Source organism: Symphodus melops (assembly GCF_947650265.1).
Source record: "Symphodus melops genome assembly, chromosome: 16".
NCBI classification, from domain to species: Eukaryota; Metazoa; Chordata; class Actinopteri; order Labriformes; family Labridae; genus Symphodus; species Symphodus melops.
The window spans coordinates 11,774,129-11,802,078 of record NC_136706.1 but is presented as its reverse complement, the minus strand read 5'-3'; the positions used below and the strand labels follow the sequence as shown (position 1 = coordinate 11,802,078).

Sequence of the window (27,950 nt, the reverse complement as noted above, 5' to 3'; positions counted from 1 at the left end):
TTAACATTGTGGTATTTTAATAGCTTTTGAAAAAGAAAAGCAGAATGTAATTCCACAAATAAAGCAAATCATGGAAGATGAACTGTTGAACGTGAAATGAAAGCTAATTCTCAAAAGACAGAGAATGTTGGTTGAAAAAAATGTATCCTCTTAATGCTTGAAGGGCGACTTAATCAGAGTCATTTCCTGTAATCTCTGCGTTGTCCTGGGGAGAAAGAACACCAACAATTAATAAAATTTGCAATACATCAGGGTTTTAAAAAGTGAGTTGTTGAGATGTCTAGATACCTTATCTTTTTTCTCTTGTGTAATTGTAGCTGAAGCTTCAAAGTCGTGGATTGGAAGTGAGGACATCCAGCTGACCATGGAGCCCTCCTCACACTCTGTCTCCACAATGGTGGGGTAGATGTGAGCCTCCTTAAAGCTCTTGATTGCCTCCTCCTCGTTCTCCCATTCTAGCGTCTCATGCAGCCCGTCCCCTCCAAACTTTTTGTTGTACCGGTCGAAGTGAACCCTTTCCAAGACCAGCCCAAGTCCTGGAGCTTTGGGCACATCCACTTTCTCCTGCCCCCAGCTCCGCTCCATTACCTCCTCCTTCGCGTAGCCCCTTATCACTGCGATCACCAGTCCGATCATTTTACGAATTTGGTGCAGCATAAAGCTCTGCCCTCGCACTGTGATCACTGCGAATTCAGTGCTGCTGCAGATAAAAGGCTCCCCGCAGGACATTTCTATGATGTAGCGGCGGGCGCTGGGGTCGCTTGCAGCCTTCTGAGAGGTGAAGTTGTGGAAGTTATGGGTGCCTTTGTAGAGAGCAAACAGACGGTTAGCCCGCTGAAGTGTCTCTGGCTCAAGGCGAAAGCCTGCAATGTTCCCAGTATCATAGTCTTTGGGAGAAAAGGCCACCGTTGGAAGCATGTAGGCGTATGTGCGGGCATCACAGTTGTTTTTGGAATTAAATCCCTGGGTCACCCGTTTGAGACCTTTGGGAAAAAGTTAAAAAAAAAAAAAAAAGGAGAATAATGTGGTTTAAAAAAAAGTTCCTTTTAACTTCAATCAATAACACATGACAAGGAGAAACAATTAGCACTCATGTAATGTTTATGTAGATGAATTATTCCGACATCGTGGACTAAATATTGAATGTGTGAACAGGAAATACTCAGATAAAGAACCATGGTCTCACCGAGTACTCTGATCTGTGATGGCAGATGCTCATTTATTTTTGGAATGATATCGTCCATTAGCCGCAGTTTAAGAGACACAACTTGGCCGGCAGCAGACACACCCTAAACAAAAGTAGACAAACACAGACTTTGACACTTTGACATAATGACATACTGGTAATAGCAACCCATGCAATTCTTCTCTGTGTCATGAATTAATTCACTTCAACACTGTTACTACCTGTCAAGCACCAGGCTGAAGTAAATGTTTGATTGTCCTTCAAGTAGGCTTGATTTTCCCATGAACTTTTAAAAAAACCTCATACCTTATCTGTTCGGGCACATCTTTGGAAAGACATCTTCTTCATATCTTCTCCATGGTTTTCAGGAATGCATCCAGACTTGATTAATGAAGTGACCAGGGCATCTTCTATGGTTTTAAACTGAGAGTTTCCTGCATTTCTCTTAAACACAGAAAACATTCAAACTAAGCAAGCAGACACAGGAATTAGAAATATGACAACAAGACAAAGCAGTTAAGAGCATATACCTGCATGCCGTAGTATCCCTTTCCAGAGTAAGCCAGGAGGAGAACCACTTTCTTTTTGGGATATTTCTTATCATCTTCAGTGACTTCCCCCTCTACTTTTAATCTTTTTGTTGCTTGCACCTTGTCAGCAGAGTCCTCGTTTTCTTCATTTACTCTTTTCAGCTGCTTGGCTGTACACTCGTCTCTGGATCCTTCACTCATCGCGCAGGACAGTAAATAAACAGCTGGAAAGACAACACGACAACATTATTTGTAAAAGTTGTCCGTGCAATGCTTTTTTAAAAAGCCTCGTCAAAGATGAATCTACGGGCAGCAACGTCGAATTAAAAACCTGTATCATCGTTAGGTTTACTTACCGTTTCTGTCAAACGTCAGCCTGTGTTTAATTAAGGCACTTAAAAGTAGTCGGGTTTTTAGCATGTCACCCTAAGCCTTCATTAGCACCAGCCTGCACCTAAAGGATGCAAACTAACAAATCCATGTAAAACTAGATGTTTATCGCGACAACAGAAAGTTCGAATAGAAAAACTACGAGTTATCCGTTGATGAAGCAAACAACTTTGAAATCCCAATGCTAAAATTCATTTATTACTGTAAAAAATGTAGCTGTTTGAAAGAGTTATGTAGCAACTGAGGCAACATTTACACATGGCGAATATCAACTTTGACCCGGATGTAAGTATCGCGAGATTCGCGTTGCCTTCTCGTTTCAATCAATACGTCAGAGTCGTAATATTTACAGTATTTACAATATTTGCCTGTCCCCCCTCAACAAGCGCATATTAATTAGTTTTAGTTTCTCTGTGAACAAAATACAGATTTTTTTGTTCCGCTTTAATTGGGTTGTGCATTTTAAATGTGTTGTATTTAGCATTTTATATAAACCACATCATATTCTCTGGTAGTCAATTAAGAAAAATTAACGTTACACGTGTACATTTAGGTTCCTATAGGCTAAAAGTGTCCCTACACTAAAAAAGAAAATCCTCAAATTTGAGAAAATGTTCCTTAACACAAAGTAATGGTTTTTTTTGTCCACATGAGGGCATCAAAATTGCAAAAACAAAAACCTAATCTAGGCAGTATGCGATTTTGAAGGACAATTGCACCACATTCAGTTATTGTTATTTGCATTGCTATCCTGTTTACTCAATATATTTAATATAAATGTTATAGATTGTGTGCTCGTGAACAGGAATATTGTATATGAAATGCTGTTTTTTAAAGCTTTTAACTCAATATGGTATTTTATATTTTCATGTAAGGTAGATTCTCATTTATCAGGACAAAGGCTAAGACTCAAAATCTTGCTGTATAGGCCAATAGAACAACTGTTTTCAGGATTTTACTAAGACTTTGCTCCAGACTGACATTTACCTCATATAGTGAAGTGATAAAAGTGGTTTGTCGAACCAAACTAAAAACAGGTTGCAGCTGCATAAGATTTTACCTAACTGTAGTCCATGAAGAACCTCTACCATAATAAGTGGTAATGTTGTGTCTTTTAAACTGTAAAACATGTGGGTAGATGCATAAATCAAGTTAAACTGGCAGAGACATTAGCACATAAAGAGAAGATAGTGTAGGAGTCTGGGTCATCCTTAATGACTCCACAACAACAAGGGATACTGGTTGCATTGAAGCCAATGTAATTCATATCGTGGGATGGCCTGAGGATGCCCAATTGCACTTTTTCCTAAGCCCTTATAAGGTAATCAATTTCTTTAGTGCTAAAAATCAAAATGCCAAACATAGACCTGCCACTGGAAAAAGGCCTGGGCCGGGTCATCCCTATTTCATGTCACGCAAAGCATGTGCTCCTTTCTCCAACAAACACTTGTTGTACAAGGCTGCTGTGATGCTAAATGTGAAACAGTGATTAGTTCAAGTTGATTTCACAGTTTATCACATTTTGTTGGGTAAAAGGCTGCAGAGAATTCACGATTGTTTTAGTATAAAACAACTAAAACATTGTTTGACGGTTCAATGACAGTAGAATAGCACCCCCAAATTTAAAAGACTTATGAGAGTTGCAATGCTCTTAAATTTGTGCATGAAATAATTAAGGTTCTTTGCAGTAAATAACCATTCATTTGTTCCGGAGGAGGACACACTAATCATGCCTTTTGCAACATAGCAAAAGGTTTGTCTCCCCTGGAGTGTGACTTAAACAAAGCAAACATTGATTGTGTCCTCTGTGTACAGAAATTTTTCATTTAAAGTCTGATAGAGAGAAATGAGCACCACAATCAGACTGCAAAGACAGATCCTCCAGTATCCCAATACAGCATTGCCCTTACAGTGAGCCACTAAGAAAGACCTAAACCTCTCTGCAAAGCTCATATTCACAAGCAACTCTCAAAGAGCAAGCCACATTTTTCTTTTTTTTTTTTGAGAAGAAAACAGTCAAAGCAGACCGGATCAAACAGAGACTCGCTGCCTCCAGTGCCCCCACATATAGCAAAAGATGATTAATTAAAAACCATCATCACTGTCCTCAAATAAATCCACAGCTGTTAGAGCGCTTGCTCTGCTGAGTGAGTTATATAATCTGCCAAACAAAACAAAAATCCCATATTTCTTAATCGTGGAAAGGAAATGGAGTGAATTCAGTTGAAAAGATGAACTATATAACAACATTATTTAAAAGATTTAAGTGGTGGATGGAAAACACCCAATTCGCCTATTTGTAATTCGCTTCCTTCTTGATTCACTGCGAACACCATGGTTTATATTATATTACTGCAACAGGTAAACTGAAAAGAACATTTCGTTAGCACTTGCAGTCTTTCATGCACATTGTGCACAATGCAGCAGTTATTCGTGCATGTATAAGTTGTTTCACGTAAAACATGTTATTGATAATACTTTTCTTCCTGAGCTCTAAATATTTCCACAGGCATTTTGAACAGAAGTATATATTTTGGTCGGGAACTGGGAATTGTTCTTGAATACATTAAAACACGTTTTTGCAGTTTTTCCGTGGCATAATTATTAACAGATACAATGAAATATATTTATGTTTCAAGTATATCAAAGCAATTTAAAATGAATCAGCAATGACTATTGTCACCACTGCGTTTAAATGTGAGCTGTTTTCTCTTTTGTTCATCTGACTGTTTCGTATGTGTTTTATTTCATTTTAATGAGATGAGATGAGATTCAACCTTATTGTCATTACACATATACAAGTATAGGGTAACGAAATGAGGTTTGGCATCTCACCAGAAGTGCAAATAAGCAGAAAGTGCAAGAGTTCGTGCTATGTACAGTGATTACAAAATTTACAGATGTAGTTAAAGAAAAAGTGAATTATTAGGTATATATGGCTGGATGGATTATTGGGATGCTATAAATATAAATAAATGCTATAAATATAAGTGTATTCAGAGGATTAAATATACAGATTAAGGTGCAGAGAAAATGCTTATACTAGTGTACAGATAATATACAGAATATGTACATATTATACAGATCGATAACTTTCTGTGGTGATATGAACATACTATAATACAATAATGTGTGTGTGACCAGGAGGAGTGGTGGGGGGATGATGGAGGTGATATGCAGGGGGGGGGGGTCAGGAGGGGGCGGAATCAGGTTTTAACCACTAAGTCCAACTCTCCACAGTGTTATAAAGTGTTCCCTAGTCATCCTGTCAGGGTGATTGTAGGAGCAAAGATTAATCACAGTATCTAAAAATAACTCCCTGATAGACAGGAGATACTGTGTGCTGCACAAGACAGAAACGGTCTCCTTGTCAGACACTTTGATTATCTGCTTAAATGATTCTTTTACCTATGAGGTAAGAATTAAAGGAAAGGGACAAACCTCGGCAGAGGCAGGTCACAATACTTCATAAAGCTTAGAGCTTTGTCTTAAACTTAACCCAGTAGTGTTCAAGTTTAAGGGTTGGATGTGTCACTAATTTGATCGACACCTTTATATTCTACTTATTCATATTTGACACTTGAGCAAAATGTCAGAAAGCATAATAACTTAAGATCAGACATTCCAAAGACTGCATTACTTTTCTGATATGTAGGACATGTTTATTCAATTAAACGTTTTATTTTTTCTAATTTACCTTTAAATGTATATAATTCGTTTTTTTTTTTTTTTTGACACCGTTATGCATTACGTGATTATAACCAATATGGACATTCAAACCCTGAACACACCACCTTGTTAAGTGTGATTGTGGTTTTACATAACATAATCCTAGGTCTACTTGCACACAGAAATCAAAGACAAAGTCAATTATTACATTAACTTTTTTTTTTGCATATAACCTATATTTTCCCAATTGATAAACAGTATATGAGTATGGTAGCCTTATTATTATTAGTTGTATTCACATTTAATTGATTTGAATGCACTAAATAAGTGTTGTTGTTTTTTTTTTTAATACTTCTACTTTGCTGGCATAAACCATTTAATAATTACTGCTGGTGAATCAATCGAACACACTGGAACACACTGACAGAGTGGGATTTCCGGTTTATCCGACCAATGAGCTGATTCCACATGCGGACACCGAACACCGCATTCGACGCACGCGAGAACTGCAGCGGGCAAACGCGATTGGTGCCGAGTAGGACGCCAGTGATTCCGCAACACTCAGGCGGAGCAAGCGAAGGGAGCGGAGCGGCAACTTGGCCACATGTTTAAATTGGAACACATTTACACTGGAATTCGTTATGTCTCAAAGACGAGGACGTCATTAGAGTATCCACACGCGTCCGGGACGTTGGTATGAATCGCTCGTCTAAGGTTTTTATCGGAAAGCTAGCGGAACTCAGCCGGCGAGATCAAGCGGAGCATAACAGAAAGCTAACCGTAGCCTGTTAGCTATCCGTTAGCCCAGAAGCCGCTAACCCGTCCACTCTCTCCAGACACCTGCCCGCTTGTGATACAGAAAATTACTGATATCTAACTATATATATTGGGCCGGTCTCCCACAGTGAGTAGCGTAATAGTATTTAACAACCCCTGTGGAGTGAATTTAAAGACGGAGAGGACCGTGACAGGTAGAGGTTGGGACGAAACAAGCGGAGTCCTCAAGTGGCCGTTCACCATGGACAACGCACACACAAAGACGGTCGAAGAAGTTTACAGCTTTTTTAACGTGAATGAAAGCACGGGTCTGAGTTTAGAGCAAGTGAAGAAACAACGGGAACGATTCGGACCAAACGGTAAGCAGCCAGTTCACAAGTATTATGGTATACAAAAAAAACATGAAGACATACTCTGCCGGTGTCATGGCCCATGGCTGCCGATTTGTAACGGGCACACAGAACGGGAAAAGTGTTGACGTCACGACATGGATGTTGAAATACTGGAAAGTGACTTCTGGAAATCTCCATTGTTCTCCAATATATCATCTATGTTATTGTATTTATTTATTGCCACTGAAATGTGCTTGGATTGTATTTCAAGTTGTGACATTAAAGGCTTGTTTTATCTCTCATCTCTGCTGTCCGAATGGCCTGATCTGCAGAATTGCCAGCTGAAGAGGGTGAGTGTGTGCACCTATAATATACTCTCCTTCCCATTTTTGTTTCATGATACGAAAAATACTTTAAACTGAACCTCTTTATTTTGCAGGAAAATCCCTGTGGGAACTAGTGGTTGAACAGTTTGAAGATTTGCTTGTGAGGATCCTTCTCCTGGCTGCCTGCATATCATTTGTAAGTACAACACACAATTTATCAACTGCACAGGTGGCCTACTCAGTGCTTGTTCAACTTACAAGGACCAGATAAAGCTGTCTTACTAAAACAAACGATGACTCTTAGATGAAGTGGCCTCTTGTGGATTTAAGTGCAGTTGGACTCCTGTGTAATCAAGACGAACGGCTGTGTGAAGTTTAGTTGGGATGAGATTAGTCATTTAAGGGCTAAATCACTGGAGGGTTATTTAAACCGAGAGCATTAAAACAAGAGAAGACTTTGTTTTCACAAATAGAAAAAGTCAGCGTTCAGGATGTTATTAAATATCAGTTATCAACTTTCTGCTAGCTAGCTGAACCTTGAACCTGAACTTATTATTCTCCACCATCACATCTTTAACGATTTGGTCACTCAGTTCTTTTTGTTATATCTGCACAGATCTGTCATCCCAAGTGTGTGCCGTCCTCTGAGTTATGTTTGAAAGCAAGTCATAGCCTAGGAAGAGTCTTCTCTATAAATGTGCCCACAGGGACATAACTTGTGTTTTTATCTGATGCATCATTGAGGTGATGTTAACGCATCAAAAGCCCAAAGGTCTGCACTTAACAAGAAATGTTAACATGTTGTCGTTCAGTATGTTGACCCCTCTTTGTAATATGGCGATGAACCACTCTCTGTGCTCTCAGGTTATCATACAGTAGTTCTAAATGATACCTTAAGGCGTCTAAATGTGGTGATTTGTTTTCCTATCGTCAACACACCGCTCCTGTTGTCAAAGTAAGAACAAGATGACTGCACTAAAGACAGGCAGACATCATCCGGGGTGCACGTGTTCCTGTCGTTAGTGAGTGTCAGACTGCAATGTAGTTTGCGTGTGACACAGTGTTAACTCGACACTCCTTCACATCCCTCACTGAGACACGATGATGACAGCCAGCTTTGATCACACAGCATGTAAATCACTGCCGATCACTGTAGGTTTTTTTACGTTCATTATAACACGCTAACATTTAGACCACAGAGTCGGTGTTCAGTTGCTCAGCAGCTCAGTCGGCTGTTCCATTCGACTCTGATGTATGCTCGGCCATTCTTAAATAGGTTGGAGTAGAAGACAGAAGCCTGTTGGCGAATCGTTTGACACACTTCACTGTTGGCACAGAATCTAAAAGAGGAGAGAGCGGTTACTACTCACTCTGAAATGACTTTCTTACACACTTGGCCCAGTTTCTGCAGTACTCGCAGAACTGTGGCCTGTTTGTTATGAAGTGTTAAATGGTTGTGAGACATTTGCAGTTATGTCAACAAATGTCTGGATTCTTAATCTGAGGGGCTTCGAGCACAACTGAATCTAATAAAAAGCTAAAAAGTGTGCAGAAGTCAAGAGTCTGAAGAAAACATGTTAGTTGCAATTCAAAATTAAAAAAACCGTATTAAATATTTGTGCTGACTGGGAATTTGATCAATTCATTCCATTAAATTAGCAGCGTGCCTCATCACAAGAATATATTGGACATGCACTGATTGTTTTTGAGCGAAACATGTAAAAATGTCTGATCTACTGAAGTGTCTTTAACTGAACCATGAACCCTCCACTTGATGTTTCATAAGTGTTCTTATTAAAATGGTTGCTGATGTTCTGCCTTTTGTTTCTGGCGCAGGTACTGGCCTGGTTTGAAGAAGGCGAAGAAACCATCACAGCCTTTGTGGAGCCTTTTGTTATCCTTCTTATTCTCATAGCAAACGCCATCGTAGGAGTCTGGCAGGTAAGCACGAACACATGAACACATCTACCTCAGTGGGTTTACTCCCAGCTTGACTTGTTCAGCCACGTGTTGTGTTCTGGTTTAAATACTTGAATAGTTCCCTGAGCAGCGGAGACGGTTTTACAGTTTGTCGTTTAGAAACAGTCGCCTAACAGAAGTGATTATGGTACAGTCGAGGCAGGAGCACTTTGTGAAGATGTGAAAGCTACTTTGGGAGCTTCGACACTTTAAAGATGAGGAGTGGAGTTTGTGTTTTTTAAGCTGATTCTGCAGCAAACGTTGTTTCTCACAGCAACGTTACACTCTAGAATCAGAATCATTTATTTGTCATTGATACAAGTACAGGTACAAGAACAACGAAATTGCTTGTGAGGACCCATTCAGCTTGAATACATGTCTGACTGAAGACTGACTTTAAATCATGGATTTACTGTTTTGTTATAAGTTTTCTTGAAGGTATTTATCGAGCTGACAAACTCAGCAGCCATCACGGATTAATAAAAAGCTTCTGATCATTTGTTTCACGTTTAAAATTAAACACAATGGAACGTGCCTGTGCTGTATCGGTGACATTTAGCGGAACAGTGGAACGCGTATCTGAATGGACCTACGGGGTAGTGCCATACAGCTCGTATTGTCTCGCTCTCACAGGAAACTCATTTATTAGCTTACCCTTTCAGGACACTCCTACCTCATATCCTTCGATTGAGCAGGACGACACTCGAGCTATAAGAGCAGTGTTTGTGTTCGCCCTTCAAGGAGTTACTTCTTGTTTTATTTTATACATCACTAAATGTTGTTGCTGGTTTTAAAAGTGTTAATGAAGCGTTTCAATGCTTTTTAATGTAGCTTCCTCCACATTTTTTAAGACCTTAACTTTACCGTGCCTGTTGACCTCTGAAATAAAGACAGAAAAAGTTAATGAGTAGAGGGCTGTGTCTTACCATGAAGTAAAGGATGCTCCGTGTGTGTGTGTGTGTGTGTGTGTGTGTGTGTGTGTGTGTGTGTGTGTGTGTGTGTGTGTGTGTGTGTGTGTGTGTGTGTGTGTGTGTGTGTGTGTGTGTGTGTGTGTGTGTGTGTGTGTGTGTGTGTGTGTGTGTGTGTGTGTGTGTGTGTGTGTGTGTGTGTGTGTGTGTGTGACGTGTATTACAGTGTGATATGCCTTGCATGTTGGGCCTAGAGCGGTGTGAGTATAATGACTCCCATAAATGACTTTTTTTGTCCCTGGTGCTGCTCCTTACAAATGTCCCGGGGTTGTTTGTCTGGTGGAGCGCTGCCTGCCAAGCAGCCGGGCTTGAGCATTGCCGCTAAAACTGTCCACTCTGAGATCTATCAGTCAGGCAGGGCAAGGTCAGCAGTCAGAGAGGGGAAAAAAAAAAGTGCATGTAACGACTGATCAGACAGCAGGACGGGGGACATGAAGGGAAAAAGAGCAAAGACATCATCCTGGATCTCTCATTTGTTCTTCCACATCTCACAAGCAACCAAGGCAAAAGCTTTCTTTTCATTTCTCAGCCTTGATGACGAGTCCCTGTGTCAATACAAGACCACTTGTCACACATGCCTACTATCACTTTGCCTATGTAAGACTCATCACTCATTTTGAATAAGACAGAGGAAGTCTCTTCTCAGTCTTTCTTTGCATCCTGAACCTGTGAAATTCTTTCTGATAACTTTCCCCTGTGCCTCTGCTTCTACTCTCCAGGAGCGAAATGCAGAAAATGCCATTGAAGCGCTTAAAGAGTATGAGCCCGAGATGGGGAAGGTGTACCGCCAGGACAGGAAGAGCGTCCAGCGAATTAAAGCCAGGGACATCGTGCCTGGGGACATCGTGGAAGTGGCAGGTACGACTCAAAACTCGCATTCCTTTCTTTGTATGCAGACCAGGCTGACAGCGCCACCTTTTAAAGTCTTGATAGTTCATTTAAAAAAAAAAAAAGGTTGATATATTGCTGGGTAAGTAAACCTCGTGCTGCGCTCGTTTGAAAGACTGCTCACTTAAAGACGACCAGTGACCAGCGGAGGAGAGCGCTGCGATTCGCAGGCCGTGAGTGAAAACAGATGGTACAAGAAGAGCTGCACAGAAACTTCATGCTGTGAACAAAATAGAAATCATTAAAGTGAAGATAGTTGAAGCTTTTTTTTTTTTTCTCTCTCCACCAAAAACAGACTGCAGTCTCATTTTATATTCTGGATGATGTGATGAACCATTTCTGCCTTCACAAACATTTGCATGAGCTTTTGTTGAGCGAGCACGGGACAATCAGGCGACCGTACATTCATAGAAAGAGACACATTCTTCTCTGAATGTTCGTTCTTGTCTGTAAAGGAAGACGGGTCAATCAAACGTCTGATTTAACATAGACTCATGCCCTGAATGTCTTTGGCCTTTGAATGACTTCCTCTGAATAGTTGTTGCATGTTTGCATTAGTAATTCCAAATCCTATGTTTAGGCTGTTAATCAATAGTTTGAATCCGAATGTTATTATAGTACTCAACCTTCAAAACATGCTGATATGTCGCCTGTTAATGAAACCCAGTGGGTCAGAACTAGCAGCAAAGGGTTTTTTTTAATTTAGTTTTATCTCAGTATTGCCTCTAACCAACCTGTCCTTTTGTTGAACGTACATGATCTCGCACCAAAGAGACGCCAAGCTGATAAATATGACTGAAGGTTACAGTTCATATAATCTCACTTTTATCCTTCTACTTTCTATTGTCCAATCAATATGGAGGTTGGGAGGCTGTTGGTGTCGTTAGGCTGAATAAAGCTCCATTAACCTCGCTGTTAGTGATGAGGAAGGATCATTGTTCTGTGCCTGGAAGCGGGTTAAACAGAATCACTATAGCAACAGATCAGACACCCCCCCCCCCCCCCCCCCATAATAGAAATAAATTCTCATTTTCTTAATGTTTTCCATTCAGATGTTCATTTTTGTCAACATTAAATCCCCTTCATGAGTGTTGTCGTCAACTTTGTGTGCCCTGTCTGAAATGACCGACAGTGTCACCAAAGAACGGGTGGATTTAGTCTGAATACCAAATGCAAGGCTCCAGCTATGACGGTTACAATTTCCCTTCGTTTCCCTTCTCTGCATCCGGACGAGAAACGGACGCATTAAATGTCCAGCTGCTGCAAACTGTCACGTGTGCTTAACGAAATCGCCAAAAATGTAATGAGGTTCCCCCGACCTTTGACAACCAACCCCCCCAACCCCGCCAGCATGTTCAGATGAGGAGCTGCATCCAGCTGCACCCTCAATAACTGTCATCAGAAGAGCCTGGAGCCTTTGGGTCCTGTTAGCTCTAGATAAGAGAGATAGTGAGACCGGGAGCTCTGTGACATTAACAACATGGCATAAACATCAGAAAGCAATATGGTTCATTCATGATAGAAAGTTAAAACTTATTAATTTAAGAACTCATGTCATTTGGAGGTTGGATCAACTCAGTTAAATAAAAACAGATCAATTCAGCAGCTCAGTATCAGACTATGTATCTTACACTTCAGCATTTAGTTTGTCTGCTCGTCTTGCCTTCGTGGTGCTGAGTTTTCAGATTCTTCCCCGGTGGTTTGCTGTTCGACTCGTGTCGCTCTTTCCTTTCTCTGTCGATGATCACAGAGAGAGTCACCATCTCTGTGATCCACGCTGCTCCCTTTTGATACAGAAAAGACACGCACAAGTATGCTGATCATGTCCAGTTCCAGTTCACCACACCGACTGAGGCAGCCTTCAATCATCACGTTCATCAAATCAGGCTAAAAGGAACATCGGCAGAAAAAGCAATTGTGAAATGACCGATATGAAGCTGAATCAAGAAGGAGTCTAGGTATAACTGGCTGTTCATGACATGATTATGACTTTCTTAAAACATCGTAGTTCTCATCTTCTCCACGTGTAACCACTGCTTGTGGAGTCGCACGTATCGATCATTGAGCGTTTTTTTTTTTTTTTTTGAGGCAAAGAAGTTGATTTGATTGATTGATTGGATTTCGATGCTCTTAAGACCCTTTCCTCCTCGCGTCAACAGCCGTGCGATAAAACTGTCCTCCAGCAGTGAGCCGTTTCCAACGAATGCACCCGTCAGTCTGACAGATCTGCCTCTGAGGTCACGTAACGAGGACGGAGCTGACAAACAGGTTGACGATGCGCAGTATGGATCCGTCACACAACTAAAATGAGCAGTCGATGGAAAAAGCCAACGCAGCGAGCTCTTACTTCCTCAGAGAGCTTTAACCGTCCGACATCAGAATCACTCGCCTCACCTTCTGCTCCTTTGAGCAAACAAAGATCCGTCGTGAACCCGACGGACGACAAGCGGTCGTACGCACTGCCGAGTCGACGCTGAAGCCGCAGCAGCAGCTCTTTGTTTCTTGTCTTTTCGTTTTACCTTTCAACAGTCGAGGTTCTCAGTCTGTTTCCACAGCGATGGCCTTGATCCCTTCATGTTCCTGGCTGTGCACGTGAGCGAGCGATTGCGTCTGTTCTCATATAAACCACAGTGAGAGTAATGTAATGTGAGCGTCGTCCTGCTCCAGGTGAGAGGAGACGAGCAGACAGGATGTCAGCTTCAGAAATGTTACAGAGTCGAGCCGTTAAAGAATATCTGCTCCAGGAGGCCTAATGGGCCACGTTCCCTTTTTGTGTGTGTAGGAGGATCTGTCTATTATCAGCACTGGAGCCATTTGTTTCGACCTATCCCCTACTGTGACTGTATATCCCACTTATCCATCCTCTTGCTTCTCCTCTCACATGTTCAAGGTGTCGCTCCATTATCGGTGTATATTGTGCATGTAAGGGTTTGATCTCGTAATGTTTCCATTCATAAGAAAAGTGAAGAGAGGCTGCAGCAGGCCTACGTGCCTCCACATCACACAGTCCCATTTTTAAAGAGAGAATCCTTAAGATCCTTGATGGGGTGTGAAAACAATTCATGTCTTTTATTTAAAAATCTATTTCATGTTTTTGGATCTGGACCGAGAGTGTGTGTATGTGGCAATTTGTCCCTCACCCGATGGAACAGATAGAGAAGATGAAACACTTTGTTCATACAGAGGAAGAAAGCTCCCAGTCCTGGAGGCTGTCCACTCGATCCCAGGAAGTTTAAGAGCTTTAAAAAAAGGGGGGGTTTGAATGTGTGATGTAAGATGAAGGGGAAAACTGACGTATTGGGAGTTGAATCAGAGTTGAAACAGCTGCAAATTCTGCGTCACTGCAGTTTATTTCTGAAGATAACCACCAACATACCTGTGTTTGGTACTGACTGAAGATTCCTTGCGTAATAGAAAGGTCAGAAAGTGATTTTTTATTTTTTTTTTCAACTGATCCTCCTGCCTGTAATTGAGGTCTGTTCTTCTTGCTGTGACCTTATTCCCTGTATACACCAGTGGAGGATAAAAGGGGCGTGTCGCTTGAACTTATAAGGACTTTTTTTTTTTTTTTTTAATGAGTTGCTTTTTTTAGGAACATTCCCCCCTTCGGCTAATAATCTCAAACATCCCTAGAGACTGCACTTCCTCATCTCCTTTGTTCCAGTCGGCCTCGCTCGTCTCCTTCGCTCGCTCTCGTCAGAAAAAGAGGGATCATGGAGTCTGAAGGCATGCAGGTGGTGATGATGAGGAGCTCCTGACAGCATCTAGACAAACACAAGACCAAATTTGGTCGTGCAGCGTTCCCAGTACAGAAGCATTATCACTTCAGCATGAACTCAGGGTTATCACATGTTCCAGTGTTTGTACAGTGCACTTGCCTGATAGGTTTATTTTTTGTCCTGAGAAATACATGAAAGAGTGCAGTAATTTGTTTGCATTTCTGCTCATTTAGTTCTTGAAAAAAATTGTTTTCTTAAACAAATCTTCCGTCTCCATGTCGGTGGCTTAACTCTGACCTGAACTTGTGAGAACGCGGAGAGATTGAACGAATGAAGAGGGTGCTTTCAAGGAAACTTCTCACTCCTTTTTATTTCAACTCAGAGCGGGTTCTCCGAGCTTAAAGCAGATGTTTTCATCAGCCAGCAGCACGTTTACAACTGATGGAAATAGTTTTCCCATGTTTGGACGTGTGTTTTGCAGGACTCCTGTGAACCCTCTTCTCTCCTCCACCCCCCCCCCCCCCCCCCCCCCTGTCTCTTCCTCTCCACTCAGAAGGGCACCACAGAGACCCGAGGGTTAGTTTACATGTCTGTCACCACTGTCCGCAGAGGGATCTCTTAAGAGCCTCTGGGTCATTGCTTTATAATGCGTTTACCTTCCGCCTTTCAAGCGGCACGATAAACTGTGAGCTCACAGCAGCTGTATTTATCTAACTCGTGTGTTTTACCCTTTCATACTTTAATCACTAATACAAAACTATCCCATGGGTTTCTTTTGACTCGGTTTATGGATTCAACTGAAAAAGACCAGAGAGCTGGATGCACAGCCACGCGGATTTCATTCTTCTCCCCTCATGTGAAACGCTCAAGCTGAAAGATTCTAAGTTAGTTTGAATTCCCAGATGAGACGTAAACAGCACAAGAAACTGTCTAATACCCTTTCCACCCAGCGGTTAAAGGTGCTCATCAGGCTCTTCGGAGGAAACGCTTGTTCTCCCCCCCCCCCCCCCCCTTTGTGTATATTTACATTTGACATTTGTTTTAGTGAGGAAAGCTTCAGCTCCGCGTCAGTGGAAACAAGACGCTGCGTCCTGTGAGAGAGATGAGAGGAACATTAATAACATTTGAACGCATGACTGTGGCTCAGCCACTTCAGAACAAATAACTGGAGTGTGATTATTTTATTACGCCGGAGGAGCACGAGTTAGGATAACACGGCAGTTTATTGCATTTCCATGAAGTGTCATGTCTGTGTGTGGTAAGCCTCTGTTTGTTGGTTGCTTTTATCTCCACGTGATTAAACGCATGATTTTCAGACATGACGGGAGACGCATTGTTTTATCTTCACACCACGTGATTTGGTTTCTTTGTACACAGTATCAACCCCCCCCCCCCTTCTGTCCTCATGTCCATTAACAGATGATTTGTTCAGAGGTGCTGAAGTGTCTCCTGTGCTCGTCTTTCTTTCTGTCCTCAGTTGGGGATAAAGTGCCCGCAGACATCCGGCTGACTTCTATCAAGTCGACCACGCTGAGGGTGGATCAGTCCATCCTGACAGGTAAAAAAACATTTAAAAACGGTTCGACCCATTCTGTCCGTTGGAGCCTGCATCCCTCCACTCTTGGGTCCAATTTCCATAACATACTGCATGCAGACGAGTGACCTCATCACACACCTCTGTCATGGCAACTCAGTCGATACTGAAACATAAAGAGAGAAGAAGGGGGAGAGGAAAAGTCAACTGATGAATGGAGGGAGGGAATGAGAATGAGCCGAGCCCATAATAATCAGTGAAACCAAAGACCCCCCCCCCCCTGCAGAAGTGTCCCAACACCTCGACATCATCCAGCACGTCACAACACCACTAATGTTGTTTGGATGTGGCGTTTAGTGTAATTAAATTCCACACTCACACACGCTGAGGTTTTTCTCATTGAAGTGTCCCGCAGCATTCAAACAATCTACAAGGGAATATTAATGACACCATCTTTGGATGTTCTGTAGTCTCCTGAGTCCTGGGCAGCCAATCAGAGAGAAACACTCGACATCAGTAACCTGATGATAACGCCGCCTGGTTGTAATGAAGAGGAAGAAGACGCTCACAGCACACGGCACGAAATATGCTGCACAGGTTCATCTAAAGAATCCGATATTTGAGAACAATGGATAAAGCATGATAAACAATAATGCATGCATGCGTGGCGTTCGGACGATTGGCCGACTGGCTCCTCTGTGATTTACCAGGATGTGTGCAGCTGACCAATCCGTCTCTGGAGGAATCTTTAATTGAAAGACTGAAGATAAAAAAAGAAAAAAGAAAAAAAAAAAGGTGGCGTGGATGGAAAATATTTGAAGAGGAGTTTCTTGAAGGATGTATAATGCATGAGAGAAGAGAAGTTTATGTGAATTAAGTTCTTAAGACTCGTCTGTCTTTGCTCCCTTAATTGGTAGCAAATTCCATCACGGGATATCTGAGTGATTCAGCTGTTTTCCTCCCCATTCATGGCCATACCTCTTCTCCAAGTCCTCCCTCCCTGCCTTCTTCTGAGCAGAACACACACACACACACACACACACACACAGTGCTGGCACACATCACATAGGGAGTTTTCAAAGGCAGTGCGATGTCAGACAGATTCAAACACACATCAAAACTAAACTCTCTCACGTGTGTGTGTCTTTTCTCCTGCAGGAGAGTCGGTCTCTGTGATCAAACACACTGACCCAGTGCCCGACCCCCGGGCTGTCAACCAAGACAAGAAGAACATGCTCTTTTCTGTGAGTCACTCCTAAAACTCTTTCCACTGTCTGCGAAATGCTTTATTTACTTATTTCACCCTTAAAGGTAACCTCCCTTTTTTTTTCTTTTAATATAACAATAACTCCTTTTTTTTCTTTTTTTTTTTTTTCTTCCTCCTCTCTCAGGGTAACAGAACTTTTGAAAAGTTTCACATCTAAATCTTGACTTTTTAATGGTTGTCATGATTTCTTTGTTGGCTCTAAATGAGCTGCTGAATGTAACCTCTGAAATCTAAAGGAGGATCTGCCTCTCTTTCGTCAAGTCTAATATCACTTTATTCATGGAACTTCACAGTGAAGCACACAGCGGCACTTTTGTGAGAAGACATTGTCGCTGGTAGAAGTGAAGCAACAGACGTTACCTTTACGCCGTAATAACCGCGTTCATGCGCGTTAAATGATACATGATGTTTAACCCACAATATTTCTGCTGGGCTGTTTGACGATAATGGACACACTGATAAATATTCCTGCATAGTAAAACAACAATCATTCAAGCTGAAATGAAGCATCGTGACTCTTGTATTTGCTCTTCCAGTCTGGTGACTCCCGACTCTCACGTACACGTTTCGACTTGTTCCCTGTTGATCTTTCTTCAGATCAGACGTCAAAGTAAACACTAAACGGACTCAAGCTTGTATAATGCTCCGCTTTGTTTTCTGACACTTTTACAGCGCAGGTCACGCCTCCACATACACATTCAGCTTATCACATTCATACACAGCTTGGTGTCATGTGTCTGTGAACACGTCAGACACCTGAAGCAGGAATACTTTATTGTCCCCGGGAGGAGACTTTGGTACTTACAGTTGATCTTACACACAATGCAGCAGCAGAAATATTCATAAGAGATGAAAAAGAACAAAGAGTGTTGAAGATGTACCAAGTGTATGTGATGGAAGAATAAGCCATGTATTAAACTCTGATTATGAAAGACATTAGAGATGTTTAAAAGTGCAGACATGGGGATCGAACCCCCCGACTGGGAGACGAGCGGCTCCTGGCCCACAGCTAAACTCCTTTGGTCCCCCCCTCGCGCCCCTGAAGCTTACTGGCTAACGTTCTTTCTGTCCTCCACAGGGCACCAACATTGCAGCTGGTAAGGCTGTCGGCGTGGTCATCGCCACGGCTGGAAACACGGAGATCGGCAAAATCCGAGACGAGATGGCAGCGACGGAGCAGGAGCGCACGCCGCTGCAGCAGAAGCTGGATGAGTTTGGACAGCAACTATCCAAGGTAATCGCTTACATTTGACCTCCTTCTATATTCCAACAAAAAAAAAAAACAGCCTCAGCGACTTCCACATGATTGGTTGATTGCTGTTGATACAGTCTTTACATTCTTCCAAACACTCCAGGTGATTACGCTGATCTGCATCGCTGTCTGGATCATCAATATTGGACATTTCAACGACCCGGTCCATGGAGGCTCCTGGATCCGAGGTGCCGTTTACTACTTTAAGATTGCTGTGGCCCTGGCAGTCGCTGCCATCCCTGAAGGTAAGCTGCACAAACGGAGCCACGTCAGAGACCCGATTTGTTAACTGTGAAACGTCCCAGTGCTGTGCCGAAGGGCTGTACTGTCATTACCTGAAAGAGTCGAGGAACAGACGAGTGTCCCTCTGTCTCTGCTACAGACAGACAGACTGTCTTAACCCTGCTCTGTTTCTCTCTCCAGGCCTGCCTGCTGTCATCACTACTTGCTTGGCTTTAGGAACACGCCGCATGGCCAAGAAAAATGCCATTGTCCGCAGTTTGCCCTCCGTGGAGACCCTTGGCTGTACATCTGTCATCTGCTCTGACAAGACGGGCACTCTGACAACCAATCAGATGTCTGTATGCAGGGTAAGAGCCAGAGATGCCCATCATATTCTGTACTATCAAAATAATCCTTCATACATGCATATTACACAGAAGCACAATCTGGATGAAGATGTTTTAATACAAAATATTGAACATTTACTTAAAATAATGAGATGCAACACAAAATTCCATTTATCAAAAAAAAATAATAAAAAAAAGACATTGAACATTAGTTATGACTCTATTCCCTGTTTAAAGTCAGCTGCTCCTGAGCGGTCCCGGTGTAATTCACCCTGTCTGTTATTTCCCAGCATCCTCCTCGCAGGCTTTCAGTTGTCATTTAAAGACGGCTCATTAACCTCCAAAACTTCACTCTCCGCTTTTAGAACGCTGTCGACAGAAACACTCACTAACAGAAGCCCTCGCTTGCTTTTGTTCTTCAGTGTGTCAATAGTGGAGAGTGCAGGACTAGACTACTAATGGGTCCATTTAGTGATCTAAATGAAACAAAAAGACATTTGTGATCAAATGATCAAAAACCACCCCAAAAAAACACGTCTTTATTTCAACGTTTGCAACATTTGAATGTTTTTCATTGAACCAGTTGAAGTCTATTCATGAATTGAGTTTGAGGATTATTGGAAGGTTTAAATGGTGTATTGACTTCTTCAGGTCGCTTGAACAAAATGCCGATAATGAGTCTTTTCCAGGGAGCACGAGCTAAAATTCCTTCCAGCTCATTCTGACTAATGAGCGCTCAATCAAAGGAAACGAGCCATCGTGCCTCCCCTCATGTGTTGATTCAACTTCATAGTGAATTGTGTGAGAGCAGAATTGCATCAAGTAGATTGTTAAAGTGGAACACTCTGAGGACACGGAGGGCTTTGTGGGAGAAGCGGAAAGTGATCCATCTTTAGTCTGCGAGCGTCTGCCGGGCTCGGACCGAATGTTTTTCAAGCTTCTGTCATCAACACCAACGAGAACGGTCTGTGAATGGAGTGAGTGTAAGGAACATGATGCATCCTCCTCAGGGCAGCAAACCCAGGAAGCTGTGACAAAGTCTGCAGTGCAGAGGGACTCAGTCATTTCAAAGCGGAAGACAAATGTGAGAAAAGTCCAAAAATAACACTCGCCATATATGGAAAGAGCAAAGGGCCGAATCCCTCCTGACGTCACAGAACTTGTGAAGCAGAAACTTTTCAGCGAGCGGTAAAGCAGCGCTGACAGTCTTCTGCTGACAGTGTGGATTCATTGACTCTAAGCACTGCTGACATAGAATGACTGATTCGATTGTACTTGACAACGGAGAAACAAGATTCAGAGTGCATGTTTGGATTATATGAAAGAACCAATCTCCTATGAGCATAACGTACTTTCAGCTAAATTAGCAGCACGTAGCCTGCTGGGTTCTTTCGAGCGTTTCCTCCAGGCTCAGTCATCCCCGTAAAGGTCTCTTAATTTCTTCATCACGCCCCCCCCCTTGTGCTCCGTCCCTCCATCTTTTGCAGTGCAGCGCTCTCTACCCTTCATCATGATGGTCCTCTGTTTCCCTCTCTCCTCCCCCTTCTCGTTCAGGCAGCATGCTGATCAGTATGCAGTAGTTAGTCACTTGCAGCAGAACCAGCAGTCGAGTTGCATAACTGACCTTGTGTTGAAAGATTCTCTCTCTTTCTCTCTCTCTCTCTCTCTCTCTCTCTCTCTCTCTCTCTCTCTCTCTCTCTCTCTCTCTCTCTCTCTCTCTCTTTCTTTTCTTTCTCTTCTCCTGCATGAAGTCCAAATTATGTTCAGCATTTGTCTTTTACCTCATTTTAAAAACTATTGAAAGGGGGGTTTTTTTTGGGGGGGGGGGGGGGGGGGGGGGGGCTGACAAAGAAGCTTTGGCTCGACTTTGCAGAACCCAAACATCCCTCTTCAACGTTTCCTTTCATTTCCCTGCTCCCGCTTGTGACTGACATCACAGCGTTGTGAGAGCCAGCTCATCATTTCATCCAGATAATTCAATTTAGGTCTGTTGTGTCCGTTTAGCTTCTCTTTGACATCCAGTTAGTGTGATGCTCTGTAAGAAGATGGATGACTCGTCACGATGAGAAACCATTGATTATTCTCACTTTATTTTCAATTCGTAGTTTTGAGCTCTGATCTGGACTTTGTTTCCTCCAGCGTAACCTGACATTACCGAGTCCTCGAGGAAACACTCCTCTGGTTGCCGTCAGCTCACCCACAGGTTTGGCTCTGCTCAAGGTCGAGCTGTTTCCGCCTTTTGAGTGATTCCACTCGCGTAGCGTGACTACACACAGGACACGTCTGTGCCTGCCTTACTGTTATGTGACATTTATGAGAGTGTTCAGTGTCTGCTTTGGCTCAGCGTTTTCTTCATTTTGCTCTCTTCATGTTCAGATACAGTCATGAGATGGCTTGTAGCCTGCTGCCACCTGCTGGACACAGAGAAGACCACCATAACTCTGTCGATCTCATCTTTGACTGCATGTGAGGCGGATGTTTCCGGGTATTTTGTGTCCTCATAGTTATTTCACTCTTTGTTTCTGTAGATGGTTATCCTCGATCGCGCAGAAGGGGAGCACTGTTCCTTTAAGGAGTTCACCATTTCTGGCTCTACATACGCACCGGATGGACAAGTGTGAGTATTTGCTCTTTTACATGAGAACCCTTTGGGGTGACATCATGCTTTAAAGGGGACATATAATACCCTTTTCTTTCACTATATAAGAATCTCCTTTTTGCTTTAAATCAAACATCTGTGCTGTGCTCCAAATATAACATGAATCAATCACCAGAGGAGGTTTGTGACCCTGTGTAAACCAGCTCTCTCAGAACGCTCCGTTTTGGTGTGTGTGTCTCTTTAAATACAAAGAGCCAACCTGAGTTTTCCTGGTAGACGTCCCTCCTCTGCAGTGAGAATAAAAAATGGCTGACCTTTGCCATGCAAAGTTTTGCTTTTGGTTGGAGGTGGAGTTCATGAGCGGAGATTCCAGGGGAAGGGAGGACATTTTCTTTCCAGAATCTAACTTTTGATGTCACAAACTGAGAAAATTTGAAACGGAACATTTTTCTCTTTGTGGTAAGACTTAAGCAGACCACAAACAAAGGACTGGATGGATTTATTTTAAATGTTGTGGGTTCATACACACTCAGGTTACCCAAATAAATGTTCAAAAACACTATAAAAGTTGATTTTTTTCATAATAAGTCCCCTTTAAGTCAGATCGATGTATGATGTCATTCCAAGCTAAAGTAAAGACGTACGTTTGACCTCAGAGCCTTTTTCTTTACCATGAGGTCCTAACACCAACCCCCGTTTGTTGTCCAGGTTCCATGATGGAAAACCAGTCAAATGTTCCCAGTATGATGCGTTGGTGGAGCTGGCCTCCATCTGTGCTCTCTGTAACGACTCCTCATTGGACTTCAATGAGGTTAGTAGTGAATGTTTATTGCAAACTAATCCGTAAATGGACGTTCGGCTCATTCCAGAACGCTTTCTTCAAAAACATTTTATCACGTCTGATTGATAATTCCTCTCTTTTTTTTTTTCTTTCTTCTTTTTCCTGCATCTTGTGTCCAGACCAAAGGTGTGTACGAGAAGGTGGGTGAGGCCACAGAGACGGCTCTCACATGCCTGGTGGAGAAGATGAACGTGTTTGACACGGACGTCAAAGGCCTGTCCAAGATCGAGAGAGCCAACGCCTGTAATTCTGTGAGTAACCTTCAGTCATGTCTTTTTAACCCGACGACTTTCACCTCGATCCACGGGAAGAAAGACTAACACTCTGCTGTTATCATCCCTTCAGGTGATCAAGCAGCTGATGAAAAAAGAGTTTACTTTGGAATTCTCCAGAGACAGGAAATCCATGTCTGTGTACTGCACTCCTAACAAGGCCCGCTCCTCCGCCGGAAAGATGTTCGTAAAGGTAAGGGGTCAACCTGAAACTCCAGCTTCTTTGAACATGTGACAGTGAGGATGTCACTTACACACTGTCTTGTTGGTTCTTTGCCTCCTCATTTTCTGCTAGGGCGCCCCTGAGGGAGTGATCGACAGGTGCACGCACATTCGCGTGGGCACGAACAAGGTGCCCTTGACGGCGAGCATCAAGGAAAAGCTCATGTCTGTGATCAGAGAATATGGGACAGGCAGGGACACGCTGCGCTGCCTGGCTCTGGCCACCAGAGACAGCCCCATGAACAAAGACGAGATGGCGTTAGAGGACTCGACCCGCTTCATCGAATATGAGGTAAGATCGACTGCGGTCGTTTCAGTCGCGACGTCGTTTTTGCCGTCCGCGCCTCACTGTGACGCCTGAACGTTTCTCCTTTTCATCATCCAGACTGATTTAACGTTTGTCGGCTGCGTCGGCATGTTGGATCCTCCCCGAGCAGAGGTGGCAGCTTCTATCAGACTCTGCCGTCTCGCAGGCATCCGAGTAATCATGATCACCGGAGACAACAAGGGTACGCAAAGAAATCCGATGTTTTTTGTTTTTTTTTTGATGTATTTGACCGTCTCCCACATGCTACGCAAAGCACCAAGGTGTAAACGTTGTGTCATTCGTATCTCAGGGACGGCTGTGGCCATCTGCAGACGCATCGGCATCTTCGGAGAGGAAGACGACGTCTCGAGCATGGCGTACACCGGCCGAGAGTTCGACGACCTGTCTCCCGCCAAGCAGAGAGACGCCGTGGTGAAAGCCCGCTGCTTCGCCCGCGTCGAGCCTTCACACAAGTCCAAGATCGTCGAAATCCTACAGTCCTTTGACGAAATCACAGCCATGGTACGACCCAACGTCAACTCTCCCACAATCTGCGAGTTCATTCTCTCGGAGAGCTAAGCCCGCATTTCTGCTCCTTTTCAGACCGGCGACGGAGTGAACGACGCTCCGGCACTGAAGAAGGCGGAGATCGGAATCGCCATGGGCTCGGGCACAGCTGTGGCCAAGACGGCGTCTGAGATGGTGCTCGCCGATGACAACTTCTCCACCATTGTTGCTGCGGTCGAGGAAGGCCGAGCCATTTACAACAACATGAAGCAGTTCATCAGATACCTCATCTCTTCGAATGTGGGCGAAGTCGTCTGGTAAGGATGAGCGCTTTTTTTTTTTTTTTTTTTTTGTCCAAACGCGCGCACGCCGCCTTCTCCCAACTTTTCATAACCCTGCTTCCTTTTGCGTTACAGCATCTTCCTTACTGCCGCTCTCGGGTTCCCTGAAGCCCTCATCCCCGTCCAGCTGCTCTGGGTCAACCTTGTGACAGACGGTCTGCCCGCCACCGCTTTAGGCTTCAACCCTCCGGACTTAGACATCATGAGCAAGCCGCCACGCAACGCCCGCGAGCCCCTCATCTCCGGCTGGCTCTTCTTCAGATACCTGACGATCGGATGTAAGAGTTATTGGCTGTGTTGACTATCATCAGGCCATCATTCAGCTCCTCTTAAATCCGTCACAGCCTGTTCGTTGTATGAAAAGCATCTTTTTGGTTTTTGTCAGGTTATGTGGGCGCCGGCACAGTTGGTGCTGCCGCCTGGTGGTTCGTCGCTGCTGAGGACGGTCCAAGGATCACCTTTTACCAGCTGGTAGGAAACGCAGCCTCATCGTCGCTATCGTGTTTCACCAATACTGAGCGTTAGCTTCAATCTGCGTCTTCTCTTATTGTGCAGAGCCACTTCCTGCAATGTGGTCCAGGGAATCCAGACTTCGAGGGTATGGACTGTAAGATTTTCGAGTCCCCTTACCCGATGACCATGGCCCTGTCTGTGCTCGTCACCATCGAGATGTGCAACGCCCTGAACAGGTGCGTTCTGCGGAAGACACCGAGTCCAACATACTCATTACTTTTCTTTATTAGTTTGTTTTTCCCCCCCAGTTAATGCTCCCTGTAACCATTCGTACTCCGCCGTGCTGTTTTCTCCCTGATTTCGAAACGTGTCGTTTCCTCACGAGTTTTTCACCAACATGTCCACATGTGTCGTTGCACAGCGTGTCAGAGAACCAGTCCCTGCTGAGGATGCCTCCCTGGGAGAACGTGTGGCTGCTGGGAGCCATCTGCCTCTCCATGTCCCTTCACTTCCTCATCCTCTACGTGGAGCCTCTTCCAGTACGACTTCCTTTTTGATTTGTTTGTCCTGTTTTTCTGATGCATGGAATACTTAGTAAAGCCTCTATTGTGAAATCTAAAACACAGACAGAGCCACAGTTTGACTTTGGTTCTGTGCACTTCTTCTCAGATCATCTTCCAGATCACCCCTCTGAACCTGACTCAGTGGCTAATGGTGCTAAAGATCTCTCTGCCTGTCATTCTGCTGGACGAGTTCCTGAAGTTCTTGGCCAGGAACTACGTGGAGCCCGGTAAAGAGCTGGAGAAGCCGGCCAGCTCCAAAGGCTGCTGCCTGACTGCATGCTTTGAGGGCATCTCCTGGCCCTTTGTGGCCGTCTCCCTCCCCCTGGTCCTCTGGATCTACAGCTGCGACACTAACATGGCCGACATGTTCTGGTCCTGACTGACTTGAGCACAACCTCGACTTTTCCCCAACCCACCTCCCCCACCTCCACCCACCACCATCACTTCCCTCCCTCTCTCTCCTCCCATCTCTGCCTTCCTACGTGTGCATAGCTCGTGTGTGTGTGTGTGCGTGTGCCTGCGTGTTCGTAGAGTTAGCGTGTGTAGTTGTGTGCAGCGTGTGTATGAGAAGGACCAACTTTAACACAACAAATAATATAAAAATGTTAGTATTGAGAAGTCAGCTGGTTGAAGTAAGGCTTTAAATGTGAGTGTTAGAAGACCATCACTCCCATAATAACTGTGGACTTAGTCGCTGGTTTCCAGGAAATATACTGTCCCCAAACCTTTTTTTTTCCTCTTTTTTTTCCCTCTTCATGTCAGTACGACCTTTGAGGTTTTTATTTTGAAAGATTTCCAGGATCTCATTTGTCACTACAGTAACAACACTGTTGACTTGTTTTGTTTAGCCTCCCCTCTCCATAAACGCAACACTTAGATATCAGACATTAATTGTTATGTACAGAGATTGAAGTATATGCAATTTTTTTTTTTTTTTTTTTTTTTTACAGCTTTGTACATTTTTTATTATTTTTATTTTGACCAGTGTGGCTTAAACATTCCGCCTTGATTTCTTTTCTAATGTTTACCATTGTGTCTTCAGTATACACTCAGAACTCTCTCAGAGAGGACAGGCTTCATGAGGCGGACGAGGACGGGGAAACGTTTGGGAGTGAACATTTGAATGCTCCGCTTAAAACTACAGACAAACAAAAAAAAATATCCTGAGAGAGAGAAAAAAAAAAAAGAAAAGAAGCAAAAAGCCGCATGTCCTGTGACCAAGCATGAATTCTATGTGGTTCATCCATTCTAATTTAATTGTGTTTGTCCCTTTCAACCCTATGTTTGAAAATACTTCATGGATGTTTTTTTTTTTACTAAAATGATTTGAGAAGAAGCCAGTTTTTCTGCACCGGGCAGAGCACAGCTACCTCAATATGATAAAAAAAAAAAAAAGATTTTGTTGCTCATCTCTAGATTTCTCTTCCTAAACTTTCTAAAGCGTAACATCTGAGGTGTGCCTCTTATTTGCTTGTGCAGAAAACAAAGGATATAATTAGCTTTCCCTCTAACATTTTTAAGAACGTACTTTGTATTGATTTTGGACATTCTTAACTTTATTTGTGTTTTTTTGCTTTGGAGACGGAACTGAGTGGGAATGACTTTTGTTAATTACGTCTCCATAACGTTTGATTCAAAGGACAGTAATAAAAAAAATTAATTAAAAAAAACAAAAAACCCTCAAACAGAAAGTACTCCAAATGATCTTGGATTGAACATCCCAAATTGTTGTTTTTTTTTTTACTCCAAGGAAAAATACACTTATAAACCCTTTGAATCAAAGTGTTTTCTGTCTTTCTTTATAACTCATATCCAGTGTTTTATGCATTTAATACTGGAATACAAGTCATTGAAAGCTTCTGGACTCTTAGCACAACATGACCGGCAGGAGAAATTCACATCGCAGAGAGATCGTGTGTATATTTGACTTTTCTAGGCTTTCACTTTTGAAGGTCTTGGTTCGTGTTGGGTCTTCCCACACTGCGTGGAAATGTACAAAGATGGGATCAAAGCCTGTACTGTCAACATCACTAATCCTCGACCACCTAAACATTGTTTTCTAAGAGGGGGGGGAAAAAAATCTACGTGGGGGTGGGATGGGGGACACTTGTCTGAAGCATGCATTTTTGGGTTAAAGCCTGCTTTTCCCATTGTGTGTTTGTGTTCCACTTTAAAACTGTGCTTTTCTTCTTCAATGCCGCCATTGGCTTCCCTGTCACTGGAGTGAGTATCCATTTGCTTTTTTTTCCCCTTCCACATACAGGTCACTGCAGTAGATCCTGAAGAAAAGAGCACAGCAGAAACTTATTTTCAGGAAACACTCCCTCATAGAGGGAGTTTAAAGTGGCCTACGCAAATGTTATTTTACATTATTCAAAGAAATAGATTGGAAAGCCAGTTATTTAACAGTTCACATTGTAAATTTGTTTTGAATTCCTCAAATAAAAACAATACATTCCCACTTCTGCGGGACTCTCTT

General features: G+C 43.1%; 2 protein-coding genes across 3 annotated transcripts; one reads left to right on the top strand and one right to left on the bottom strand.

Moving 5' to 3' along the window:
• Window positions 1–7,051, bottom strand: pus1 (pseudouridine synthase 1). 2 transcript variants are annotated; one of them, XM_079364850.1, is made up of 6 exons: window positions 6,966–7,051; window positions 1,717–1,940; window positions 1,493–1,630; window positions 1,187–1,289; window positions 289–983; window positions 1–205 (listed from the first exon to the last, which is right to left on the bottom strand). In XM_079364850.1, the coding sequence occupies exons 2-6, from the start codon at window positions 1,915–1,917 to the stop codon at window positions 170–172; spliced, it is 1,173 nt and encodes a 390-aa protein (XP_079220976.1). In that variant the 5' UTR covers window positions 1,918–1,940; window positions 6,966–7,051; the 3' UTR covers window positions 1–169. The 2 variants fall into 2 exon arrangements, with proteins under 2 accessions (XP_079220976.1, XP_079220975.1); XM_079364849.1 differs by lacking the exon at window positions 6,966–7,051 and adding an exon at window positions 2,073–2,405.
• On the top strand, window positions 6,243–27,932 carry atp2a2b (ATPase sarcoplasmic/endoplasmic reticulum Ca2+ transporting 2b). The gene is made up of 23 exons (XM_079364848.1): window positions 6,243–6,911; window positions 7,217–7,234; window positions 7,324–7,406; window positions 9,047–9,151; window positions 10,857–10,995; window positions 16,222–16,302; window positions 17,437–17,522; window positions 18,624–18,779; window positions 18,901–19,042; window positions 19,221–19,387; window positions 21,895–21,983; window positions 22,674–22,776; window positions 22,926–23,057; window positions 23,152–23,271; window positions 23,374–23,592; window positions 23,686–23,809; window positions 23,918–24,129; window positions 24,211–24,431; window positions 24,531–24,733; window positions 24,841–24,926; window positions 25,011–25,144; window positions 25,330–25,447; window positions 25,578–27,932. The coding sequence occupies exons 1-23, from the start codon at window positions 6,794–6,796 to the stop codon at window positions 25,848–25,850; spliced, it is 3,129 nt and encodes a 1,042-aa protein (XP_079220974.1). The 5' UTR covers window positions 6,243–6,793; the 3' UTR covers window positions 25,851–27,932.
• Window positions 27,933–27,950: the final 18 nt, after the last annotated feature.